Source organism: Buteo buteo, chromosome 2 (assembly GCF_964188355.1).
Source record: "Buteo buteo chromosome 2, bButBut1.hap1.1, whole genome shotgun sequence".
Taxonomy (NCBI): Eukaryota; Metazoa; Chordata; class Aves; order Accipitriformes; family Accipitridae; genus Buteo; species Buteo buteo.
Window position 1 is genome coordinate 7,119,153 of NC_134172.1, and position 23,341 is coordinate 7,142,493.

The 23,341-nt window shown below is 43.5% G+C and overlaps 1 protein-coding gene across 1 annotated transcript in view; it reads right to left on the bottom strand.

The window, feature by feature from the left end:
- Positions 1-6,598: 6,598 nt before the first annotated feature.
- The window catches only part of ACVR2B (activin A receptor type 2B), a 97,539-nt gene continuing 80,796 nt past the window's right edge, over positions 6,599-23,341 (bottom strand). The window contains exons 3-11 of the mRNA XM_075044868.1: positions 21,272-21,381; positions 19,754-19,905; positions 18,483-18,626; positions 17,246-17,389; positions 16,204-16,352; positions 12,403-12,517; positions 10,684-10,822; positions 7,962-8,092; positions 6,599-6,793 (exon numbers count right to left, since the gene is read on the bottom strand). Of these exons, the coding sequence (XP_074900969.1) occupies positions 6,599-6,793; positions 7,962-8,092; positions 10,684-10,822; positions 12,403-12,517; positions 16,204-16,352; positions 17,246-17,389; positions 18,483-18,626; positions 19,754-19,905; positions 21,272-21,381 (1,279 nt within the window). The remainder of the gene's footprint in view (positions 6,794-7,961; positions 8,093-10,683; positions 10,823-12,402; positions 12,518-16,203; positions 16,353-17,245; positions 17,390-18,482; positions 18,627-19,753; positions 19,906-21,271; positions 21,382-23,341) is intronic.

Genomic DNA, 23,341 nt, shown 5'->3' on the forward strand with positions numbered 1-23,341 from the left:
TGCCCCATTAAAATACTGAAATAAAAGGTTAACAAAGGAAGCACTTTTCAGAAAACACTTTCTTGATATGTATCCAGCACAATGCCATTATAGAGCTTCAGAGAAGCCCTTTTGGTTTCAATGTTGGAAAACAAAAAAGTTTTGCTTTTTTCCTTCAGTCCTTGGGGATCACTTTCCATTTACATATATATATCATATATATACGTGTATATATGTATATGATACATATATATAAACACCCATATATAGCAAGGTTCCTGTTTGTGTATGTTACAATATTGTAGTATCAAGGAGAATCCAGATAGCAACACTGTTTAACATGAGGTTTGAGGTAATTGGTTCTTGAAATACCTGGATCACAGACTGCATCCAGAAATAACAGCTGGGCAATGAAAAGTGTTTTTTCAGACAGAAAAAACTAGTAAAAGAAAAAAAAAAGCTTACAGCAGTTGCTTTTACATGGAAAAATAAAGGCACAACAGAACAGCGTTACATTTCAGAACAGCTGGATGGACATAACACAAGTATGATCTCTTTCTGTGGAAGCGTCCTGACAAAAAGGATTACTGCTTACTCGATAGGTTAGTACTTCAGTCAGGGAACCAAGCGTCACCCTAAAACTAGAGTTTTAAAAAAGAAGTCCCATGTAAGTAAAGGACCAGGTATGTTTAGAAAGTGCTCCAGGAACACACACACACTCGTGGTCCCACAGAATTCGATGGCAAGTCTCCCCCTGGCTTCCACAGGGCCAGGACTTCACCAAGAACACAGATGTAGGACTCGGCAATTACAGGAGCCTGCTCGAAGTCGTTTAAGCGCTAATTTCAAAAGGCACACTGTCAAACCAGCTTCAAGGTAGCACAATGTATTGTTTGGTTTAAAGCTTTTTTCAGTAATTCTTACCCCACTGACACCATGCTGTTGAGGTTAAGGGAACCAAAAAAGACCAGAGTGGATTTTAGGTCCAATGGGAAAAGTTAGCTTAAGTGAAAAGAATACATTTTAAGTCACTTTTCTTTAATACTTTTAGAATACCTTGGATTGGTTATGCAAATTTGGAATGCTCTTTTTCTAAGTAGGAGTTTGGACATGACAGTGCTCCTTTTCTTTAGTGCCTCCGACCCAGACCATAAAATCTGACGTTGGGAACACAGAGCACATATCTGCGTGTTCTGGTGAAGCCTGATTAGTTGTGTCACTTGAGAGAGAAGGAACTTCTAGGAATTGGTTTTATCAGGACTCTACTGGCAACAGCTCCTTACAGATCATATTGTCAATGCAGCAGACGCAGCTGCTATAAACGGATACGGCGGCGAGCGAGATCGGCCTGGCTATTTGGTCTCGGTAAATTCTTAACACCCTGACTTCACAACTCACTGCAGTATCACGGCATATGCCAAAAGACACACTGCTCACACATGGATACTCGCATGAATACATGAAAAAACTGTTCCTGTTTAAACTGAAGATGGTCACAGAAAAGCAGTAAGCATCTTTAGCAGAAGGGATGCGACATGCAAGATAACCTAAACATATACTCAGTGCCATCCTCAAAGCATGTCCAAGTACATCCAAACTTGCTCCTCAAACTGGTTTCAGGCTAAACTTGTTCTATCCTCTAGACTTTGATGTAGTGCACACTTAATTTAAACATTATATATATATATTTATTTATTTATTTGCTGTGCGTACACAGACCTTTCTCCCTTTTCCCTGCAGAAACATATTAGACATTACAAAAATAATTTGTGGTATAAAAGAATTCTCACACAATGTAGAATTTTTGTTTGTATATGTAACTAAAATATATATATATATATTTTTCCAAAAGTAAAAAAGTCAAAATGTCCTTATTTTCCTCTATTATATAGTCTATTTTATTTACAATGTTACCAAACAATATTCTGTATGTAAAAGTGATAATAGTTTGCGGGACACTTCCTGCTTAGCAACTTCTCAAGCGGAGTGTGGCTTGAAGAGGACTGCAACAACAGCACTGTCACAACATTATCAACCAGCACCTTCCTCTGCAATAAGAGTTTCTCCCATACTGAGTGAAACCAGACCTTTCCCCTGCAGAACAGGGCAAGTTCTGACAGTCTGCCTAGAAAGTAGCACACAAGGAATAAAATGTGTGTTCCCCAGTTTCTGTGCTGTGATATGAAGGGGGATCAGGATTCCTAATGGCAAGGCCTGACCCAGCCAACCTGGAAATACCCCCCCAGCAACGCTGCACTGAGTGGACCCACGGCTTCTCCTGCTTCTACCGAAACCAACAAGTGGGAACAGCAGTGAGTCAGGAGACCCAAGAAAAATGCAGTGGAGTTACTGGGGGGCACTCATGGACCTTCTCTTCGAAACAAACATACACAAAGATCTCAGCAATTCCATAGGTGTAACCTTATCTAGCATAGTATGTTCTGTAAGAGAATTTCAGCTGAAGAACGAGGCAGAATAAAAAGTGGTTTTGTCTTCAATAGAGAAAACTTTATGATCAGGACTAGTTAAAATCCTTGATCACAAACTATAAGCCTGCTGCTATTTAACTGATGGTTAGACTGGTTTATAGCCATCTCTTATAACATGCACCTGTATGTCAACATGAGCCACATACAATTTCCAGCCTTGCTGTACTAATGCAATTTCATTAGCAAGTCACAGCGCTCTCATCTCAAAAAAAGCAATTTTAGTTTCTGTGGCATTTCCAGTTTCAAAATGTGAACTAAAACTTCCTCTACCTAGGAAACCAGCCCAGCCTGTGCAATAAATTCATAAAGGGAGTTACACCGAAGAGAGGGGAATCCTGGCTCCTGAAGTCAAGGAGAATTTTTATCCAGGACATTCAAGGTTAATATTCACCTAAGAACTGCCACGCAAGAGAGAGGAAGGTCAACGACAAAATTCTGCAGCAAAGTATTTGAAGAGCTACTTCTTCTAAGTCTGAATGGCAAGTGAAACGTAGTGCTTGGGAAGTAACGTAAGAGGTGTTGTACCCATCATATTCAAGGGAGTGTTAAGAGGAAAAGAGCCCCAAATGCTTATTACAGCTACACCTATGGACGTGCCCGATTGCTGACTTAGAAAAAGCCTCTGCAGTACTGAACAGAACCAAAATCATGTTGTCAATGAGAGTTCAAATGCTAGATTAGCGTTGAGGAAACTACCTGCTTGACAGCTCAAGTGCTGAAAGACCAATAAGTTCATCAGAGCTTGTCTTCATTAATAAAATAAATAAATACCAGTTTAAAAGAACAGCTTCAGCTAAACTGGTACAAATTTTTAAATAAACAAAAGTTCAGGATTTCCTTCTCTGCTGCGATAGCAAGACACACATACCTACATACATTTAAATTTGTAACTGAGTACACAGGCAATTTGGAAATTCTTTTTAAAATCAGTTTCTGAATCCTGTTGACAAGATGATCTATAAGGAACCATTACACCAGGGAAGATGTAGTACTTTACAATCAACATTTGGTCAAAGTTTGTACGGTCGTGCAGTTCCCCGCAGCAAGATAAGCTACACGTGAGAATTTTTGTTTATGCTTTCTCAAAAGAGAAGATTTCAGAGACTGTCTAATAGGCTATTAAAATCATATGGCACTTTCAATAAATACTTTAAAGCTTCTTAAAGAAATCAGGATAAAAAAGCAACTGCTGTAATAAGCCTGTTTTAGCCATAATACATAATGCTGAAGGAAAAAATCCAGAACAGCAAACAGATATTAACAGTTAAAAGACAGTACAGCTTTTTTCTTTCTGCAGCAATATGAACTGGCTCCCATTCCCAGGGAAATGGGAGCAAGCCCACCTCGAAACAAGTATTCACTCAATCTTAACTGCTCTACGCTCCACCCCAACCCCTACATCACTTCACTTCTAAAACATAGTCACATTTTAATATAAATCTCAGTGCAGAAATGTATTAAACATGAAAAATACTGATCCTGCAAACCTTTATGACCATGCTTAACATTAAGTGAGTGCCTAATGTCATGACACCAGAAGAGCTACGTACACGCTTAATGCTAAGCATAGGTATGTTGCAGCATCGGGCCCAAAGATGCCAACCACCACCAGGGACATCGGCTGGGTCAAAATGGTATCGTTCTGTCTGGTTTTGTCAAGGTGTTCTCAACAGAAGCACATCAAGAAACAGAAACTTCCAAACCTACACACGGAAATACAGTTACATGTGTGTACATACTAATATGCAATATACATTCAGTAACTTGAAAGAATAGGTTAAGACTTTATTCAGATAGACAAATTAAGGCAATTATCTTAATGTCTCTTCAAGATAAAGGACTGTGTCCTCATTTGTGACCTCTAGGTTTTAAAGCTATATTTTTCAAGAAATATATTTCAATTTTCTTTATATTTTCTCCAATTAACGATTTTGTTTGCTTAATAAATTATATCTGTGCAAGGGTGCACACTGATAATTTGGCAGTGGCAAGAAGTCCAATTCGTTTATATAATACAGACTTTTTACAATTTCATTACAGGGTGATTAGTTTAGGACTGCATTTTGGCTTAACACAAAGAAAAATTTAGAAGTTCTGGCCATCCAATGGACATAACTTTGTCAGTCTAGCAAGACACAGAATTCATGTTATAGTCAAAGTAAAAAAAATAAAAATAATAATAAAAAAAAGAAAAAAAAAGATGTACTGTCCTTTCACTAAAACAGACCAAAAAAATAACACAGAATGGAAACAGCCTTCACAAATAAGAGTGAATAATGCCCAGGTACCTTATATAGGCAGTTATTCTACAACTGTATACAGTTATTTACAATGGTGCTTTATAAAACAAAAAAAAAAATGGTAGCACTTCCTAAAAGATTTTGGAACTTTTTTTCTTTTTTTTCTTTTTTTAAAACTCCCTTGTCATAAAAGCCAACTTACATTAAAATATACTTACTACAAGACAACACAACTAACAAAATATATAATAAAACTCATACAAGTAGAAAATTCTGAGGTATTTCTGGTTTGAGGTGGTCTGTGGTCATGAAGTTTTTAATTTTTTTCAGTTTAAACCTCGGAAGCCACGTAACGTGTGTGTGTGTGTGTTTTGTGGTTTTTTTTTTTAGTTTTTTTTTAAACATTGCATGTTTTGCAAATTAAAAAAATATTTCAATGTTGAATCAGCAGCATTAGGAACATTCACTGACTAGAGCGAGTTTATGGCATAATAAGAGTAACGGTATTTTAGAATATGCACCACTTTAAGACAAAAGAGTTTCGTCACAGAGTAAGGAGAAAGCAGCGTCAAAGAAACCAGTTGGAGAGATGCTGCGATAATCACTGCTGCTGCTCAGCTGCCTCTGCAACCTGCAACTGGGCAGTTCGTAGGCTTCTCGGATGCTACAGGAGCCATCTGCCACCGGTTCAGGTATTTCCACCCCCCCCAGCCCCAAATTAATAAGGAAAAAAAAATAAATTATAGAGCCAGTTTTCACACTTCTCTTCTTTTCACCATCTGCACCAGTAGCTTGGGCTGACAGATAATCAACCCCAAAGCTGAATTTCCTGAACTGACTTGCACTTACAGTGAGATGCAAAAATTTTCCCGTCTACCAATATTTTACCAAAGTGCTTCTGAGAACACACTTTCCCACCTCTTCCAATTACACTGCTTAAAAGCGTCCTTCCCACTATTATCTGGAGTCGAAAAATAAAAAGGTAATTATAGTTCTGCTTTGTTCTTTTACCACCCAAGCCCAAGACAGTGGAGGAAGAAAGAACTAGTGCCTTGCTTACAACCATTGGCTCTTTAACTCGGCTTTCTCCGTACACTGCAGCTGTTAATACTCTGCCCAGAAATGTCCTTCCCCTCCTCTAATGGTTACCTGAGAAGTAGCTCCATAGCAAATGATGTTTCCCCAAATGCTGCCAAGTCCAACGTCACTCTCCCCACCCCTATTCTACGCTCCCCCCTTCAATTCTACCATCAAGAATTAACATTCTCCGCCCAGTTACTTTTTTTTCCATGTTACAATGACACCCGTTAGATCCGTAAAAGACACATCTGCTGTTTTTTTTTGAAGCTCACTTCCAAAAAAAAAAAAAAAAAGGAACTGAACCCAAAACCAAAACAAAATGGGGAAAAAAAATCCTTTTGAGGAAGGTGTATTCTTTATATAACAGTCTTAAGTTTCCTCCACAGTTTGCAGCATTGCGTTTTCTAAGATGGTAGGTGGTTTTCCTTTACGTCACAGATGCTCCGCTCAGAAGACAGACCGATAAAGAGAAACCCAGAAAACTGAATAAAACAAAAACAACTGAAGTGAGTTTGTTGAGGTTCTGAGGTACCTGCACCTTTTCTGCATTCATTAGTCGGCACCTGAATGCTTGCTGAAATGTCCATTTTTTTTAATACAGTAGAGCAATGTGCTGGTAAAATTGATCCAATCCAAAAAAATAATAATAATAATAATAACAATAATAATAAAAAGTCAAGATAAAATAGCAGCTGCATTCATGTGTTTGTTGGATTTTTGTGTTTTTGTTTTTTTTTTGTGTGGGGTTTTTTTTCAACTTTTTTTTTTTTTAAATCCACTGAGTCTGGAAAGACAAAAGTGAACCAGGACTTAGATACTAGACTCTTTGGGCGGCAAGTCCACGTTGGTGACAGACGTCACGATGGAGACGAGGCAGTCCGAGGTAGTGCCGTTTACGGATTTGCGGATCTGCGCAATGCGCTCCTCGACACAGCCCGCCGAGAGCCGAGCCTCCGCATCGTGGTCCCAGCACTCTTCGATGGTCACGCAGAGCTGCGCCAAGCCCTGCGGACAACAAGGGGGAGAAAGCACCTTCAGCAACAACGTCTGCTCCAGGGACCATCTTTGCAGTGGACGAGGAGGTCCACTTAACACAGCTTAATACTGTCAAGAAAAACTAAGAAAATTTTCTCCACGGTATGCAAATTATTGTGAGATTAGATTTAAAAAATACTTTAAATATGTGGTTTGGTTTTTTTTTAAGGTTTTGCTTTCTAGAGCTGTAGGGCTTGGTCACATCCAGCTTTTTTTTCATAGCCCCATAAGTACTTTTTTTAATATCAAAATACATCCTGAGATTCAGCAGTTAAAGCTTAAAAAGACAAGACATCAAGTATTACAATTCCCGTGATAAAACCCTGAGACCTGGCAGCACCCTATCAGTTACTACGAAACCCTTGCTTTGTTTGCAATCACTTCTGTAGATATCCCCAAAATAACTAAACTCAACACTGCTGGAACAGCGCAACTCTTATTTGAACCCTCATTTGAACTGGAACACTCATCTTTATCTACAACCCGCAGCTCTCCTTGACTTCTGGGCAATGAGTTAGTACACCCGAGTCCGGCCAAAACCGTGGCAGTTTGGTCAGAATAGAGGCATTTAGTTTCTTACTGATGCCCTGTGAGATTTCATCGTCTGCTCAGTTTCCCAGTCTGAAAAACATCACCTCTTTTATTAAAAACACAAGCCTGAAATGATCTACCTCTGGGAAACCCATGCTGCATTTTCCTTCATTGCCTGCTTGCCTTCAGATCTAATTAATTTTTCCTTAAAAAATTGTTCAAGTCTTGCATGCTATCTAGCTTGTGAGGAACACGTCTCCAATGGTATGAATCGTTTTCTTTTTCTTAATGAAAGTGACTTTATTTTCCATTCTTTCACTATATAAAGGAGACCTACTAAACCACCACACGCTCCGTGTTCAGCACTGGCTGACTTTAATCAGCTGGTTTACTCTCTAAATACAAGGGACAAATGGAAAGCGGAGCATGAAGGTGTTGAGCAATCCCTCGTTCCCCAGCGCTGACTGTCTCTAGTACTAGGGAGCAGATCCGTACACCGGGGTGGACTGGTCAGCTTCCCTCTGAAGCTAACGAGTGATGCACAACCACATCCCTCATTCCCATCACACAGGAAAACATTTTCCACCATTAACCAGGAGGGACGTACGGGGTGTTTCAGCCAGTGATCCTTGAACACGGGGCGCATCTTCTTGTGAACCACCACTTCTTGCAGGTCCTCAAGGGATGGATGCTGACCTATTTCTTCTTCGAAAGGCAGCATGTACTCATCCACTGGACCTAAGGTGCACATGGAGAACCGTGTTAGTACAGAAATCTCCGCAGAGAGGAGAAATCTCCGCATCCTCCCCATGCATGAGTGAGCTGCGGCTCCAGAGCAACCTCAACCCACCGCAGCAAACCCTGAAGTTCACATGTCACTGCAGACAAATGTGATTTACATTCCTCCTGCACAATGGACTCTGCTGTCCCCGCTGCTTGTCTGGCCATGCATTTTCCACCTCGTCGAGTTACGAATCCGAACCCTCAGCCGGGCCTCCTGATCCCACCGCTCTCCTTGAGGAGGCTTGCCGAGTAGTCCGTGATTTATTTTAACAGAAAGAGCAAATCAGCCCATCCTCCTCACATTTTAACATAGCAATTCAACACACAATAACTTCGACAAAGGTTTCAGCATAAGCATAATTTCATTTTAGGCACTGACTAGCAAGGTCAAGCATACAACACTTATAATTTCTTGCTTTGTGATCTGGCTTGTTCATAGGTTTGAGTCAGCCCTGACATGCTGGAGCCAGATGCACTTGTCCCAAGTACCAGCTCCTAAGTGCAAAATGATTTCTGAACGCTTTAGTTATACCACTTATGGCTGTGAACCGCCCTGGGCCACGGGAATGAGACAACTGTTAAGAATCAGTGCAGACGCTGGACGTAGCAATAACTTTTGCTTATTGAAACATCATTTGGCCTTTGGCAACGCGTAGACACTCTCACAAATGGCAGCCCGGCTTAACTGATGGGCTTTCCCAGGGTGCTCCGCAGCATCACTTAAGGTTTCTCAGTAGCAAAGAGTGATCTCTTTCAAGAGTGGAGATATTTCAAGAGGGCCTTTCCAGCCTAAAATAAAAGAGCTGACCACTTTAGCTAGTCATGAACTGCGACACCAAGAACATGATGTTTAGGTACTCTAAAAAAAAAAAAAAAAAAAAAAAAAAATCACTGAAAGAGCTTATTGTTATTCTTGTTGACACAATGTCAGTCACTAAACCAAACTGAAACACTCGCTAGAACGGATGGCAAAATAACGCTCATGACCTTCCCTTCCTCTTCATCCAAGAGGAATCAAGGCTATGAAGAGCTGCACTGGTGGTCTCCAAGCCAAATCATGCTCACCAGCTATCCCACAACTGGAATTGAGTCAAAGCTCTGTTTCTGAAGTTACATTCACTGCCTTTCAGCTCCACACATCAGGACTAGGGTCACTGGTCACTGAAGCCAGCAGACATGATTCTGACCACAAAGATGGAGCAGATCTGTTAAATAAGGTGACGCAATTTAGACAACATCACTTCTGAGCTAAAAGTGCAAATGAGGTTCAGCATTAACACCCCTCATCCCAAAGGAAGCCTTTCCTCCAATTTAACGGTGCTGTGTAGGACACCTGGAGCATCTCGGCCAGCTGCTGCCTGAGAAGAGTTGGAAGGAGATCACAAACATGACAGGCAAAAATCCAAGTGGATATCTGGGGGGGCCTCAACAGAGAAAGGTTATTCCTACATCTAACAAAGACCTGCAGAGTGATCTGGGTACCACTGTTTCACCCCACTGTGCTCCTACCTCCCTGCTCCTCCAGCATTTTATCTGGTTAGCTAGGAACTTTTTGAAGGAAACACCTTCTCTTACCACATACTTATGCAGACATCCTAATTATAATCAAGGTCCTTGGCGCTACTGCAATACTAACAAAAATGTTTGAAGTCCAGGTGAGGTACTATTAATTTATTAACTTGATAGCCAGTCCAGAGCACCCGTATCTACACAAGAGGAAAGCAGTTGGAGCAAGCAGCCTTGGAGCTACTACAATGAAACGATTGCTTCTCTGACCAGGGGCAAGATCCTGCAAACGGTGAGGGGTGTCACCAAAGGGCAGATGTGCTATTTGGACAGAAAAAATGCCCCACATTGCAGCATCATTTTAGGATAAAAAAACTGAGAAAGGAGACACCATGGAAGTTCATTCTTTTGGATCATTCAGGAGAAAGTGAGATCCTCCAAAGCTGTAGATGGAACAACAAACTCAGCCCACTGCTGAGAGAGAGCTTGATCAGCAAAACTCAAAATTTATGATAGCAGGGAAACGGACTTGCTGACCCAAGAAGATCCTTTCAGCCCTGTGTTCCTGCTATTTCACCAAGGTGCTTCACTTTCAAGGGGCTTTACATTGAGGCTACCACACTGCCCTGCAGAAGTGAGGTGTGACAGCCAAGCCGGAGCTGAGCACAGCTCTTCTCTGGAGCTCAAAGCCTGCCCTGGTCACCCACAGGAATGCAGAGTGCCACGGAGAGCAGCACAGAGCAGGCTCAGGACTAAAGGACATCCACCACTCCTTCTCCCTCTGAGTTCTCAGCCCATTTGCAGTGTAACCAGCGTAATTAAAAGCACTTTGAGATTTGAACACTACAAAGGTTATTATCTACAGAGAACGACAGCTTATGTTAAAAAACAAGCAAGTGAAAAACAGGTTAGCTGCTTAATAAAAATACACCATTGATTTTTTTGTTTGTTTGTTTAAAACAAAGCCAGGCCCATTCTCTGGACACTAAACCACGCTGAAACAGAGCCCTCCCCAGGGACGAGACAATCTTTATTCTTACCATCAACTGCTCTACATCTGGAGACTAGCTCCCACAACACCAGTCCCATTGCATACATGTCTATTCTCAGGAAGGCGTCTCGCTGGAAGTTGATTGCTCCCTCTAACACTTCGGGAGCCATATACCTCCTTGTTCCCACCTACAGGAAAAAAAACACAACTCAAGTTACATTCCAGTTGGGCCCATCAGCCTCCACTGGTTGGAGATGAGTGACAGCTGGTTTCATTAGCCTTAAGGCTACTTCTGCTAAAGTTGCACCTCACCTGAAAAACAAGCAAAAGGGAGCTGTTTTTTCTGACACCGATTCTCATTAAGATCACTTGAGTCTAGATAAGCTACCTGAAGGAAAAAGCCAAAGTGCATAGCTACGTGTGTGATATTCATTCAGCGTACGCTACAGGTCTAATTTAAATGCAGCTCGGCACGGTGAATACGGATGAAATCCTGCCTTCCCTGCGTCCCACCGCATCTTGCTCCAGCAGCACACGCTGCATGAGAAAATGCTGTCTTTGGAGACACACAGAACACCCTGAGGTCAAGTCAGACTTGCTTATCATAGCTGTTGAAAGTTCAATCCCCTTTCACTAAAAAAAAAAAATAAAATAAATATATATATATATAAAAAAAAAAAAAAGAATAAAATTGATATATCCTGAAAGGTAGGAAATGGTGTTAGTTTGACAGCCTTGGATTAAAAAAATGTCTCCTGCATCCACAGGAGTAGGAAAGCATGAACCCTGCAAAGTCTCCTGCCCTGGCTTGCTGTGATCTGTTCGGAAGAGATCCCCTCTTGCTTTGAGGGGATTCAGTCCTCATTATAGTGCCGATCTTGTTGTTTTTAGTCCAGGCAGAGACACACCGAGTTCCTCATGTGGTTGTGGTTATATACATGGCAGAATTATAGCCCATAATATAGAAGAGTGGAGAGCAGAGCAAGGAAAAAACCCCACCTTTTTAACATGGGAATTGAAATGCCTTTAATATTTTCCTTTAGGAAATTCTCATCTGTTCTTGCTGTTACCTGAGGCAGTGGGGACAGGGGGAAGCCAGGATGTGAAAAGGCATGGAAAATACTGGAAAAGCCCCAAAAAAGAGGGCAAAAATGAGGAAAGCTGACAGGGGCTAACCCACAAAAGCATTCACTCCTTCTGAGATAAAGGTAAAAAGGGAGCCTGCATTGGAGATGGGCATTCAAAAAAACCCCAGAGGCACAAGGAGGGGATGTTGGCCTTGCTGTGCCCCGGGCACGAGAGCAGAACAAGGGGCCGCTCACCACAACGCAAAGGCAGAAAATTAAGAACCCATAAAAACACAGCAAATTGTTTACGCAGCGCAGAGCCACCTCGCAAGATCTGCCATTGCTAAAGGTCACCCAAGCAGCCAGCCTGGTTGAATTCTTAAAAATAAATGAATAATTTTAGGAGTATTAATATTTAATAACGAGACAATAAAGAGTCAGCAAGTTGTGTGTTTGAAGGAAGAAGCCGCACGCCCCTGGGGCCGCGGGGACTCCACCTGCGCAGCGGTCGGGAGGGTCTGAGCACTCTCCCCGCTCACCCAGATCAAAGCAGCTCCTGGAATTTATGCCTGAGCACAAGTTTTTATGGAAAAATACATATCTCGAAGAGAATTAAATGTGTCTATACAAACTACTCCCCACTCCTGAGGAACTATGGCAAGCTCAACTTTTAAAATATTATTGTTAAAGATAATGATTACCTGTCCATGAGTGTCCCCTGGAGGTTTCCCAGGTTCAAACCGTACAGCTAGTCCAAAATCGGCTAGCACTGCCGTCAAGTCGTTCTTCAGCAAGACATTTTTACTCTTGAAGTCCCTATGGACAAGCCAAGAAGCAAGTTTGGGAAGGGTTTATTATGGCACGTGTCTAAATCACATTGCAACGCTCCACGTTGTAAGTCTATAGGCTTAGCAGCCTCTAGTAAATCAGCTCCTTCCTTCCTTCCCCGGTTGCCCGGCACGGACAGCACTGGCAAATTCGGCTGCTCCTCGCTGCCCGTTGTCCCTAAACCACAATCAAGCAGCCCTGTGCTGCCCAGCACAGTGTCAGCCAAACTCTATGGTGAATTAACCTCAAAATAAAAGCAAGTAGTGATATGAAGGGGGTGTTTTAATTAGAGCAGGCAGTGTAAGGCAGCATTTCTTGCTTTGAGCACCAGCTGTGGACCCCCACCTCTGGGCATTTCTCACATTTCTCACTCCCAACAACAAAAGCAAGACAGTTAAGGGGATGCATTTACTCCTTATCCTAGTAAGGATGTTTGCTCCTATCTACAAAATTAGATGTTCCTGGAAATCAGCAGATGCTCGCGGGACTCTCTTCACCCTGACTACACGCTTCAACAGACTTTTGCCATAGTCATCTATTGCACTTATGTTTTAATTGCCGGATCGATCTCCCCCAGAGAATTCAGAAGGTTGGAAAGCAAGCAGGGAAGGGGGTCAGCCCTCACTCAGACAAGCTGTCAGGATCGGACCAGGCAGCTGACGGGCAGGTGTAAGCATTTGCAGTAGAGATGGTGGGTCTGTGCTTGAAGGTGGCTTTAAGGGGACGTTTGTATCAGTCCTGTGCTGCAGCGGGATCATTTCAGGGCAGCTCAGGTAAATCTGCAGGGGCTGGAAGGCGGGGGGGTAGGGGAGGTGGAGGAGGGTCACACCAAGATGCCTAGCCAGTCAAGCCCTGTTCCCTGGGCTTCCCGCATTTTCATCTGAAAAGGAATGTTTGGCAATCTAATTAAATTACAGACCTTAGACAGCAGATGGCAATTGTCCGGTATGCTCAGCATTATAATTTCCCTATCATCAATTCACTCGGTGACCCTGCTGATTGCAGGACATTGCAGGCCTGCACAAAATAATTAATGAGGGCAGATACAATTGTTCCGCACTAGAGAGACCTGTCAAAATTCTTTGGGAAGAGAGAAACTGCTGGACCATAGAGAAAGGCTGCTCGCTGCGGCCTCGGATGCCAGAGCACCAGCTCAAAGCATCGCAAGCAAAAATCATCCTGTAGCACCCAGCCCCTGATTCTGAGCTTAAAAAATCAGAAGAAATGATTTTTCCTTTCTAAGCTAAACACAGCATGATGGGCATTTCTGGCTCGAGGATTAAGATGGGGAGAGTGGGTATGAAGTTGGAGAGCATCGTACAGCCGGGGAACCCCAGCAGAAACCAGCCTCCATCACCTCAAGGGGACACATGGGGTTTCTAGGGACACAGGACAGTTTTGCAGAGCCTGCAAAATATTTGTACCCCTCCGTTACAGAGAAAAACACCATTTACCTAACACCTGTCATCTTAGAGTCTGACTGCTTCCGTGCTATAGCAGTTTCCCCACAGGCTTAGAAAACAGCCATCACCTAATGACATAGATAAACTCCTTTGCTCAGTCAGCATTAGGGGATTATGCCTTCCAGGATGGTACAGATTGTGCACGAGATTTTTGCAAAACGGTGGCTCAATAAGGACCACAAAGAAATTATTAGACGGTCTGCCTGAATGATATGTTTCCAAAGTGAAGCAAGATGTAAACCAGTATCATTGTATAGGCAATTGCCGCTGCTGTTCACCCACAGTGCCCTTTGGGCATGCAACAGTTAACTACTACATCTTGATACGTGATGCAGGGATTTCCCTTTGCGCTTCTTTTTTTTCCCTTGTTTCCATACATTTCCCCATTTTTCCACGCTATCCTTCCTTCCACAAACCACCCTGAACTGGCAAGTGTAAGCTGAAATGCAAACATATGCAGGACAGGGAGAAAGACCTGATCCAAGCCATACCAAGTAGAATTCCCACTAACACCGTATGCACTAGACCATCCTAAAATGGTCACCAATAAAAAAAAGCATCCTGAAAAGAAGAAAATATCTTTTTCCATGTAATGCTTCAAACTATAGAATAAGAAAGCGAGCAGACTATGAACAACGGGTGCATTAACTCGATTCAGACACCAGAGATTTTATTTTCAGCTTCCACGTGGGGGCACTTTCGCACCAACAAGCAATCCCATAACCTTAATCCTCCTTGTATTGCCGGGGGCCAGTAAGGAGTTCGCTGAACCCCTGCCCAGCAATGACTCGGGGAGTCCCACCTGGGAACCCCAGCATCTTCTCGTGCATTGTGAGAAGCCATTAAAAAAATACCATCTCCCTCCCCACTCCTCGATTTAAAATGCATTTGGTGTTTTCTTTTAAAACAAAAATAAAAGGAGTGGGGTAATCCAAGGGAAATCCCCTGTGTCCTGAAATCCCTCTTCCCTAGGTATGTGCTAAGTTCACACAAATGGTGCATTCTCCATCTTTTATCATTTGCTAAATGGATGGGGACACTAATGAGCACGATCTGTTGCTTTAAAGCCTTTCTATAGCCTTTCTCTGTTCCCCACCCTCAGGAATTTTCATGTATAAACCACTGCCTTTATTCCACAGGGACAAATGTCAGGGACACAGGGGTCAGCTCCAGGAACAGCACAAAGGCAGCTGCAGGCTCTTTCAACAGCCCCCAGCTCTCAGAAACCTTCAGGTTCCGGGAGGGCGGTTGTTTTGGGGGCAGGGACACCCTTGCAAAACCAGGGATTATCTCGCCATACACGAAGACGGCCCCGCTAGATCGGGTACAAATTGCTGCAGCTGGACGTGGGGTTTAAGTCCCTCCTAGATGAAATGCGGTGGGTGGTGGGGGAGTATGGCCATGGATTACGGCGTGCAGCCCGCGCAAATCCCTTCTGGAAAACTCCCCCCTCCTGCCGTGCCACTAGCAAACCACCCGGTAGAGATGCTTTAGTCCAGGGCAAGCAACGTGGGACTTTGGAGAAGGGCTAAAACAAGTACGGTTTCACCCACTGCTTTCTGGGTTCCCGCTGTCCCCACGGCACTGCCACGCGGGTGGGTTGAAGCGTGTGCCAAGAGGTCTCAGAGGCACTGTGGTGCCTGCTCTGGTGTCTCTCATAAGCACCCTGGCACGTCTTGGGCACTATAAAACTACAGTGAAAATTATATAGCAGCCATTTTCTGCATTTCTACAGTTTCTCCATTCCTTACCTAATGATCAAAAGCTCTGTGGGAAGACACACAGTGGAGTTATCAGTCTAAAACACTTAGGGAAAAATAGAGTCCAAATCTTGGTACGGCCATAGAAATACATGGATCATAATGTGATTTATCAAGCACAGTCTTTTAAAAGAGCGGTTCTGCAGCAACCAGATTTCCCTTTCTACTACAAGTCAAGAGAAGAGTTGCTGGAAGAGTGAAGCACCTACCCTTCAGACATTTGCCATAAAGCACTACCAATCATACTGACTGTTTCACGGACAAGACGCTTACTTGCCCTTCACCATTTCATCTGTGGTTGAAAACCAATCTTGTCTTAGCATAGGGTTTGTTGGGTTAAAAGGCATTTACTTCCTAAAAGCACAATCTCCTCCATTCAACAGCATCATTTCAAAGAGGCTGCAAACATTTGAATGCAGCACTTGAATGGTGTCAATGAAAGAGGCCGTACCTGTGTGCTATAGCAGGTTTGTGTCCTTCACCTTTGCACCAAGGGACATCTTCATGAAGGTAGGACAAGCCACGGGCCATTGTTTCTGCAACATGGCAGAGCTCATTCCAGCTGATAATATTGCCCTTCAGGTAATCCGTCAGAGAGCCCTGTGAAACAAGACATCATATGTTCTTAATCGCAGACCCTGCTACATGACAGTTATGCCAACTCATCAGTTTAGAAAATGGTTTTAATGAGTATTTGAGAAATCTGAACCTTGATTTAACAGGGGGGAAGAAATCACTAGCGACAGTAAAAAAGAAGAAGTAAAAACCAGAAGCGTTCCTGAGACCTCAGCCCTTGACAGCACAGAAAGTATCTGGATGTCCAAAAAGAGTCCACTAATCTGCCAGGGAATGGGAGGGAGGTAAGGAAGGCACAAAATCATCTCAAAACAGAGCAATTCATCCAACCTCAGAAAGGGGAAAGCCTTCCATGCAAGAAGATGATGCATTGTATCAGCTGGTTGTGGCAATGATTGACTCAGCAGACCTTGGATTAAACAGAGGGATAACGCTGCTGGCTCAACCCCGGCTTTGTGCCTGTTTGTTTTATTTTAAGTGTTAGTCATGTTTGATAACTAAAGCAATCCATGAAATGGGAGATATGCCCCAAGCTTCAAAAGCAAACACGGAGCCCATCTGCAAGGGGCGAGTTGGGATAGCAACGGTCCGCGACACCTGGCTCCCACGTGTTCATCTACGCACGTTAAGAGATGGTGACCGCCACAGACGTGAGCTGTGGCCTTTTGTGCCTCTCTCTCTCCTCAAGTCCCACCTCTATTAATCCTATGTTTGTGGAGGAAAGCCTTGAAAGCTAAAGGAAGAGTCTTCGAAGGAGGGGAGCAGGAACACTTCTCCACTACCGAGCCATGGCTCACCACGGACAAACTTGTTAGATTACAGGGGAGCTTCTGGGAGAATATCAGACACCAAATCCTGCTGCTTCACAACCAGCTGCCTCTGTGCCTTCCCAAAATGTACACGCAATGATACGTTACCTTGTCGTGGAAAGCTGTGATCAGCCAGAGCTCTGTCTCTAGGTTTGTCCCTCTTTTCTCTGCTGCGATAAATTGCAAAAGGTTTTCATGCTTCATGCCAGGAGTATTGAAAATCTCCCTCTCACTCTGCCAAGACTGCTTATCCTAAAGCAGGGAGAAATGCACCATCAAAGATCACGCTTCCCTTTAAAGCAAACAACTCCTTCAGCTCAGTCAGAGCTGCTCAAGGTCCTCTTAATATCATCCTCCAGCATTTGGATGTGATGTATCCCTTCAAAATGAGGCTGTTTTCCTAAAGGTTAGATACTGGAGAAAGACGGGAAGTTGCTGTTCTCAGTCTCCCTTCTCCAAAATTATCCTCAGCTATTCCTAAAGCACATGTGGGGGGAGGGGGGAGGAATCCAAACTCAACCTCACTGAAAAATAAGATTTATCAAGATTTCCTAAGGTTGCTTGCAAGAATAAAGCCTGTGCATACAGCACCCAGATCTGCATTGTAGCTGTAATTGTTATGATTACAAAATCTAATCTAGGCTCTATTGAATATTTACTAGTAAGTCACAGCTGGCTTGGACAGAAGATGTGCAAATCTCCTTTAGCAACGCTATGACAACAAATACAGGGCAAAAAATTAACGAAGGAGACAGCGGAGGAACACAAAGATGCTTCAGTCCTTCTTCTTTCATTTGACTTTTGATTGCTTTACTCTTTCCATCTGCAACTCCTAGAGAGTCAAGTCAGGAGTGTTCAAAGGTTTCCTAGAGCGTAAGACGTGAGCTGACAGAAATGCTGCAGTGCAATTAGCTTTCAGAGCGCTGGGGCTGTGCCTTTGTAAGCTGTAAACTGTTTGCTAGGTTCGGGTCCGGATTTACAATCTACCCAGGCAGGACACACAAAGCCGGGGCTTTGATCCTTTGTGTGCACTTTGGGCATCGCAGCTGCACGCTGCCTTGCTGGACTTTAACAACACGGACGTTTGCAGCAAAGTTAAAATACCCTGTAGATCTCAAAATGTGCTTGTTGTTGCCCTTCTTGCAACAACTACTACTACAGGAAGCATTTGGTAATGAGATAACATAGAGAAAAGCGTAGGAAGGTCCTTGAACTTTTTCCCCCAGCAGAGGAGTCCGAAAGCATCTTTGTTACGGTCTTAAAAGCACCTCCATCGGCACTTAGAGCATCTCAGCCCCGGTGAGGAAGCCCAGTGAGTGAGAACCTACTGCAATGCCCTTCTCACCTGAATAGGGAAGATTTTCACTGCTACGTAGTCATTCATCAGCTGAGCCTTCCACACGCAGCCAAAGCGTCCCCTCGCCTTGATCTCCAAGAGCTGCAGAGGCTTTAGGCCAACCAGGGGAGAAGGGGGTGGTGGGCCGGGGTCCTGCATGAGAGAAAAACATTGTCACCAGATAAAGCTGGACTGTAAAACAAAGGGAGGGGAAAAATGGAGAGATTGCATACGGGGAAAGCGGCGTAAAGAAGTGACATCTTATTTAATACAAATTATTTAGATGTACTGTTTGCAGCAAGAGCAGCCCCAAATTCCCTATATTGCTTTGTAGGGTATTTGTATAGAACATATATAACAATCTACACCTCCAAGTGTCACTTTGTGTGTCAAACTGCTGCCTGCCATCCTCTGGCAAAACCTGAATTCTTCTATGTTTTCAAAGCAAGAGCTATTTTGGGCTGTAAAACATCGATGACCTCAAGGCTACCTCCTGCCAAAAGTAGGAACTTTTTGATCTTTGTGACCCAACAGCCAGCTACACCTAAAACCTCCCACTGCTTTGCACTTCATTAGGTGTGTTTCACATAACCCTAGCAATGGGCAATAAACAGGTCTGTCAGCATCATAAAGATCGTATCTGTTTAAACTCTGCATTTGTCCAGGAGAACAACACAACCCTGCAGGACGTGTGGGGTTGGAGCTCTGTGCTGCTTTCAGATGGGAAAAGTTCACTGTAGGGGCTGTAGTGGGCAGAGGAGGGAGGGAGAGGTAGCTGCTCGCTCTTCAGAAGGAACCAGAAGGCGCAGGGCACAGCAGAGCCAGCAAGGACCAGTTCCTGATGGCTTTGGGCCATGAGGATGACCTCCTGCATGCATTCTCTAATGGCTCATAAAAACTGAGCTTCAACAGGGAAAGCATCTCCCCTCGCCCCATAAAGCTGGTAGGAACTTTATCGTCTCTCTGATCTCTGCTCCGCTGCAGTTGGCTGAAATCAGGCAACAGGTTTTGAGAGTTTGGGGGGAAGGGTAGCCACGAAGCAGGGCTGTGTAACTCCATCCCTTAGGAATCTTGGACACGGTGATAACCCCGTCTAAACGCATCAGCCTCACAGGGGCTGCGAACACCACCGCAGAGGCCAACTGTACCACCAACTTCAAAAAGACAGAGAAGAGAAGTTAGGCCACCCAAACAGAGCGAAGCAAAAGTGGATGGGAATAAATACTGAGCAGCCTCCGTGCCTCTTGTAAGGTCCAAATAAAGGGGAGCGACTCCCTCACCTCATTAATGTCGACATGCCCGTAGGGAGGCTTGCGGTGACGGTACATCCAGAAGGCCAAGAGAATGGCCATGGAGAGGACAGCGATGGGGAGCAGCGAGTACACCAGGATGTTGAGCAGGGAGGGCGTTGGCGGCGGCGGCTCATATATGACTGTGAGAAAACAGCAGGGTAAACGAGGGAAACGACCCTTCAGGCACGCAACAGCACTGTCAGCTACACGGCCAGATGCAACCAAACCCCATCCTTCCTTCTACTCCAAAGTTGACAATGCTTCGTGGCATGTCCCATCACATCCAACAGTATTCACAAGGCTCTGCAGTCTACTTTTTTCCGTATGGCTATTAGTAACGAAGTTACAATGGTCCAAACCACACTTTGCAAGCCGAGCCTTCATCTGACCTTTATTTAAGATGGGTATTTCTTGCTGGGATACGTAAAAGCAGAAAATTTCTTCCTCTTAACCCTTCCGAATGTATTAAGTGAGCACGAAATCCCTCACAGCGCTGCTTTGCCTTTTACAGTGATTGACAAGGTGTCAAGTTTTTAGTAAAATGCTGCCGGAGCCACAATTAAATGCACTATTCCCACAGTAGTTCTTGTTCCAAATTACATCAGTGCAGTTGAGACACAAACAATGGGAATACTAAATGGAGCCATGTTGCTATGTTGGAGGCAGGGAAGGAAAAAATAGCAAGACTTGCCAAATTAAACAAAAAACTGTGAGAGAAAGAATATTTTCTACTAGGTTGCTACGGGTACATTAATAACAGGAGATAATAAAACCCATGTAAACAATTAAAAACCTAACAGGAAAGCCCAGGAAAATCTGATAATGGTCTACTGGAACATCTCGGTAAATGTAGGTAGTTGATAGCAAAAGAAATCCTCCTAAGGAAAAGATCCATCTGCTTTAATAATTTTTATTGAATGCTACTTTAGCAAGCATACAGCTAAAAGAATCATCATTTTTCTATTAGCCTCTGAAGAAGGACCTGCTATTACTTTTCTTCCTTGACGTATATCCACAAACTCTGAAAGCTGACACACACACCCGTTCCCTTTCATTCCCCAGACCAACAATATAGCAATCAAATGCAAAAATCCCAGATGCTCATGGTATTTGGAGACCTGTAACCTATGAAAATTAATGAAGAAGGCGTCAAATACCTTTTCAGAGTTTGAGTTTTGATCCATGCTGTATAAATCACTTTGCCCTCTTCCTCTTGTGCTGCATTTTGGTTTGTAATATCCCTCTGTGAACATCCACCATAAAGAAAACCTAATCCTTACTGATGGTATCTGAGGTGTTGATGCAACACACTTTACCCACAGAGTGAAACAACCTTAAAAAACTATTCTTAAAGAACCGCAGCAGAAGGATTTCTGGACTTTGTAACCAAAATGGTACTTCATATCCTGTCGGATGCATTTTTTGCTCAACATCCAACAACTCAAAGTCATCACCAACTGGGCCTAGAGGAAGAGACCCCAACTCCCCATCCACCCAGTCACTCACCTTCTGGGCCGGTGACTTCAGGCAAATGGGTAAATTTCTCATTGCAATAGTTGCCCTCGCAGCAGCAGAAAAACACTTGAGGGTTTTCTTCTGTGGCTACGCACTCCTGCCTGCGTCAGGGAGGGACAGACACGGCGAGGAAGGGAAGAGAAAAAAAACGAAGTCAGCCAATTCCTGCCTCTTGTCTTTGGGAGCAAACCTGTCCCAAATTGCCTTCTCCACGCACCTTCTCCTGCTGCTGCGCTGCACAGATCGGCAATCTCCACTTACAGAAAACAACTTGGCACTCAAATACCCCAGTGGATAGCAAAGACCCTTGAAAAGACCGTAAAGGAAACAAATGCTTCCATATGTACTGAAGGCATTAGATGGCGAGTAATAAATAACAGCCGCTGCCGCTAACTGAATGAGAAGCAGAAAAACAATGGAGAGATGCCTCATTCCCAAGAACAATGTCTTTCCCACAGCCTGTATATATGCTGTCGGGGCAGAGGAGTCTTTGATCATGCAATTAAAGATTGTGCCATAAAGCATAAAGATGAGGGCTGAGCTAAGACTGCTCTCACAGCCTTGAGCATCACTAACTACGCACTAGAAGGGCACCGGACACCAGCAGCAACAGTCCTGCTGCAGGCAGGAGGGAGGCTGCAAGTTTTGGTTTTGTTTTTTTTTATAAGGTTTAATTTCCAAATGCCATTTCTTTCTCCTTTAAAAAACTTATTCCTGCACAAAAGCCTTTAAGAAAGTCAGGTTGCAGCTCTCGTTTTTTGTATTTGCCTGTTATCAAGGTAGCGCTACAGCCTTCTCAGCACTGAGGTTTCCTTCCACACTGTGCAAGGCGTTAGGGGACTTTCACAGATCAGACCAACTCCACTTCCACACATCCTCCCTCTCCCACAGATCAATGCCAAAAGAGACATGCAGTGATTTTCGCAGTGCTCTAGGAGTCATTTCTTTCTCTTTCTTAAATGCCTGCTTCCCTTCCCTGCCACCTTTTTCTACGTTACCCTCTGCTTTTAGTTATTAGGGTTGCAGAGCTGCTCTCTACAGAGAACTGTATCAAACTATTTCCTGAAGCCCAGCTAAATTATATGCATAACTTCCTTCCTTCGACCACTCGGAGGAAGCAGCAAAACAATCATATGTGTTTGACATTATTACTCATTTATGAACCCATGCCAAGCCTCCCTTTCTGTGGTATCACTGACATACTGCCACAAGAAGAATGGAAAGGGCTCTCTTCAATCAAAACGCAGGGTAGTTTTCAGTGCTTTATTCCTTTTGGGGGGAAAAAAGTGGCTACAGCCAAAATGTCTCCTGCAATGTCTCAGCTGGGAAGCACTTGGTTTGTTTTTCAGGCTTTTATTTTTTTTAAACTTCAAAGAAAAAAAGCAGCTATTTGACTTATTCAAATGAACAAAGATGTTTCAACAAGTTAAGCAATGTTTCCAGATGCTTTTTTGTAAAATCAGATAACAAGCCCTTTGGATTTAACAGCATCAGTATTGGAGTCTTCAAGAGAAAACACATCCTTTGCTAAATCTGTTGGTTAAGAAATCAAGCTAATGAGTGAAAACAGCCTGCTCCACATCTGCAATTCATTATCCCTGTCTTTGAGTTGGTGTGCGCTCAGGGCAGCCATCCAGGTACATATGACATGTTATACTTAGCAAATATTACAAATGAGACAGCGGAAGAGAACGACACATTTTTCTATGGCAGCGAGGGCATGTTTCGTAGCAGTTCACGTGCTCTTCAAGGGAACATGAACACGACCTCTCCGGTGGGGCTGTGTAAATAAATGAAGAGCACACAAGTCGATTTTTAAACACTACCTTTTTCCTATAACCTTAAACGTACATGTGCCACGTTCTTGTTTCCTTAAGATAAAAAACAGAGTAAGGAGCCATCACCCTCAACGTTCTAACCCTGCATTCCTGAATTTTTCACCTTCCAGCGACAAGGAGGCAGCGCTTGGCACGTACCAGCACATGCTGCCTCTGCTCCAAGAGGAGCTGCAGCCCGGCAGAATAGGACCGTGTCCTGCAACCAGGGGACACTTTTGCAGAT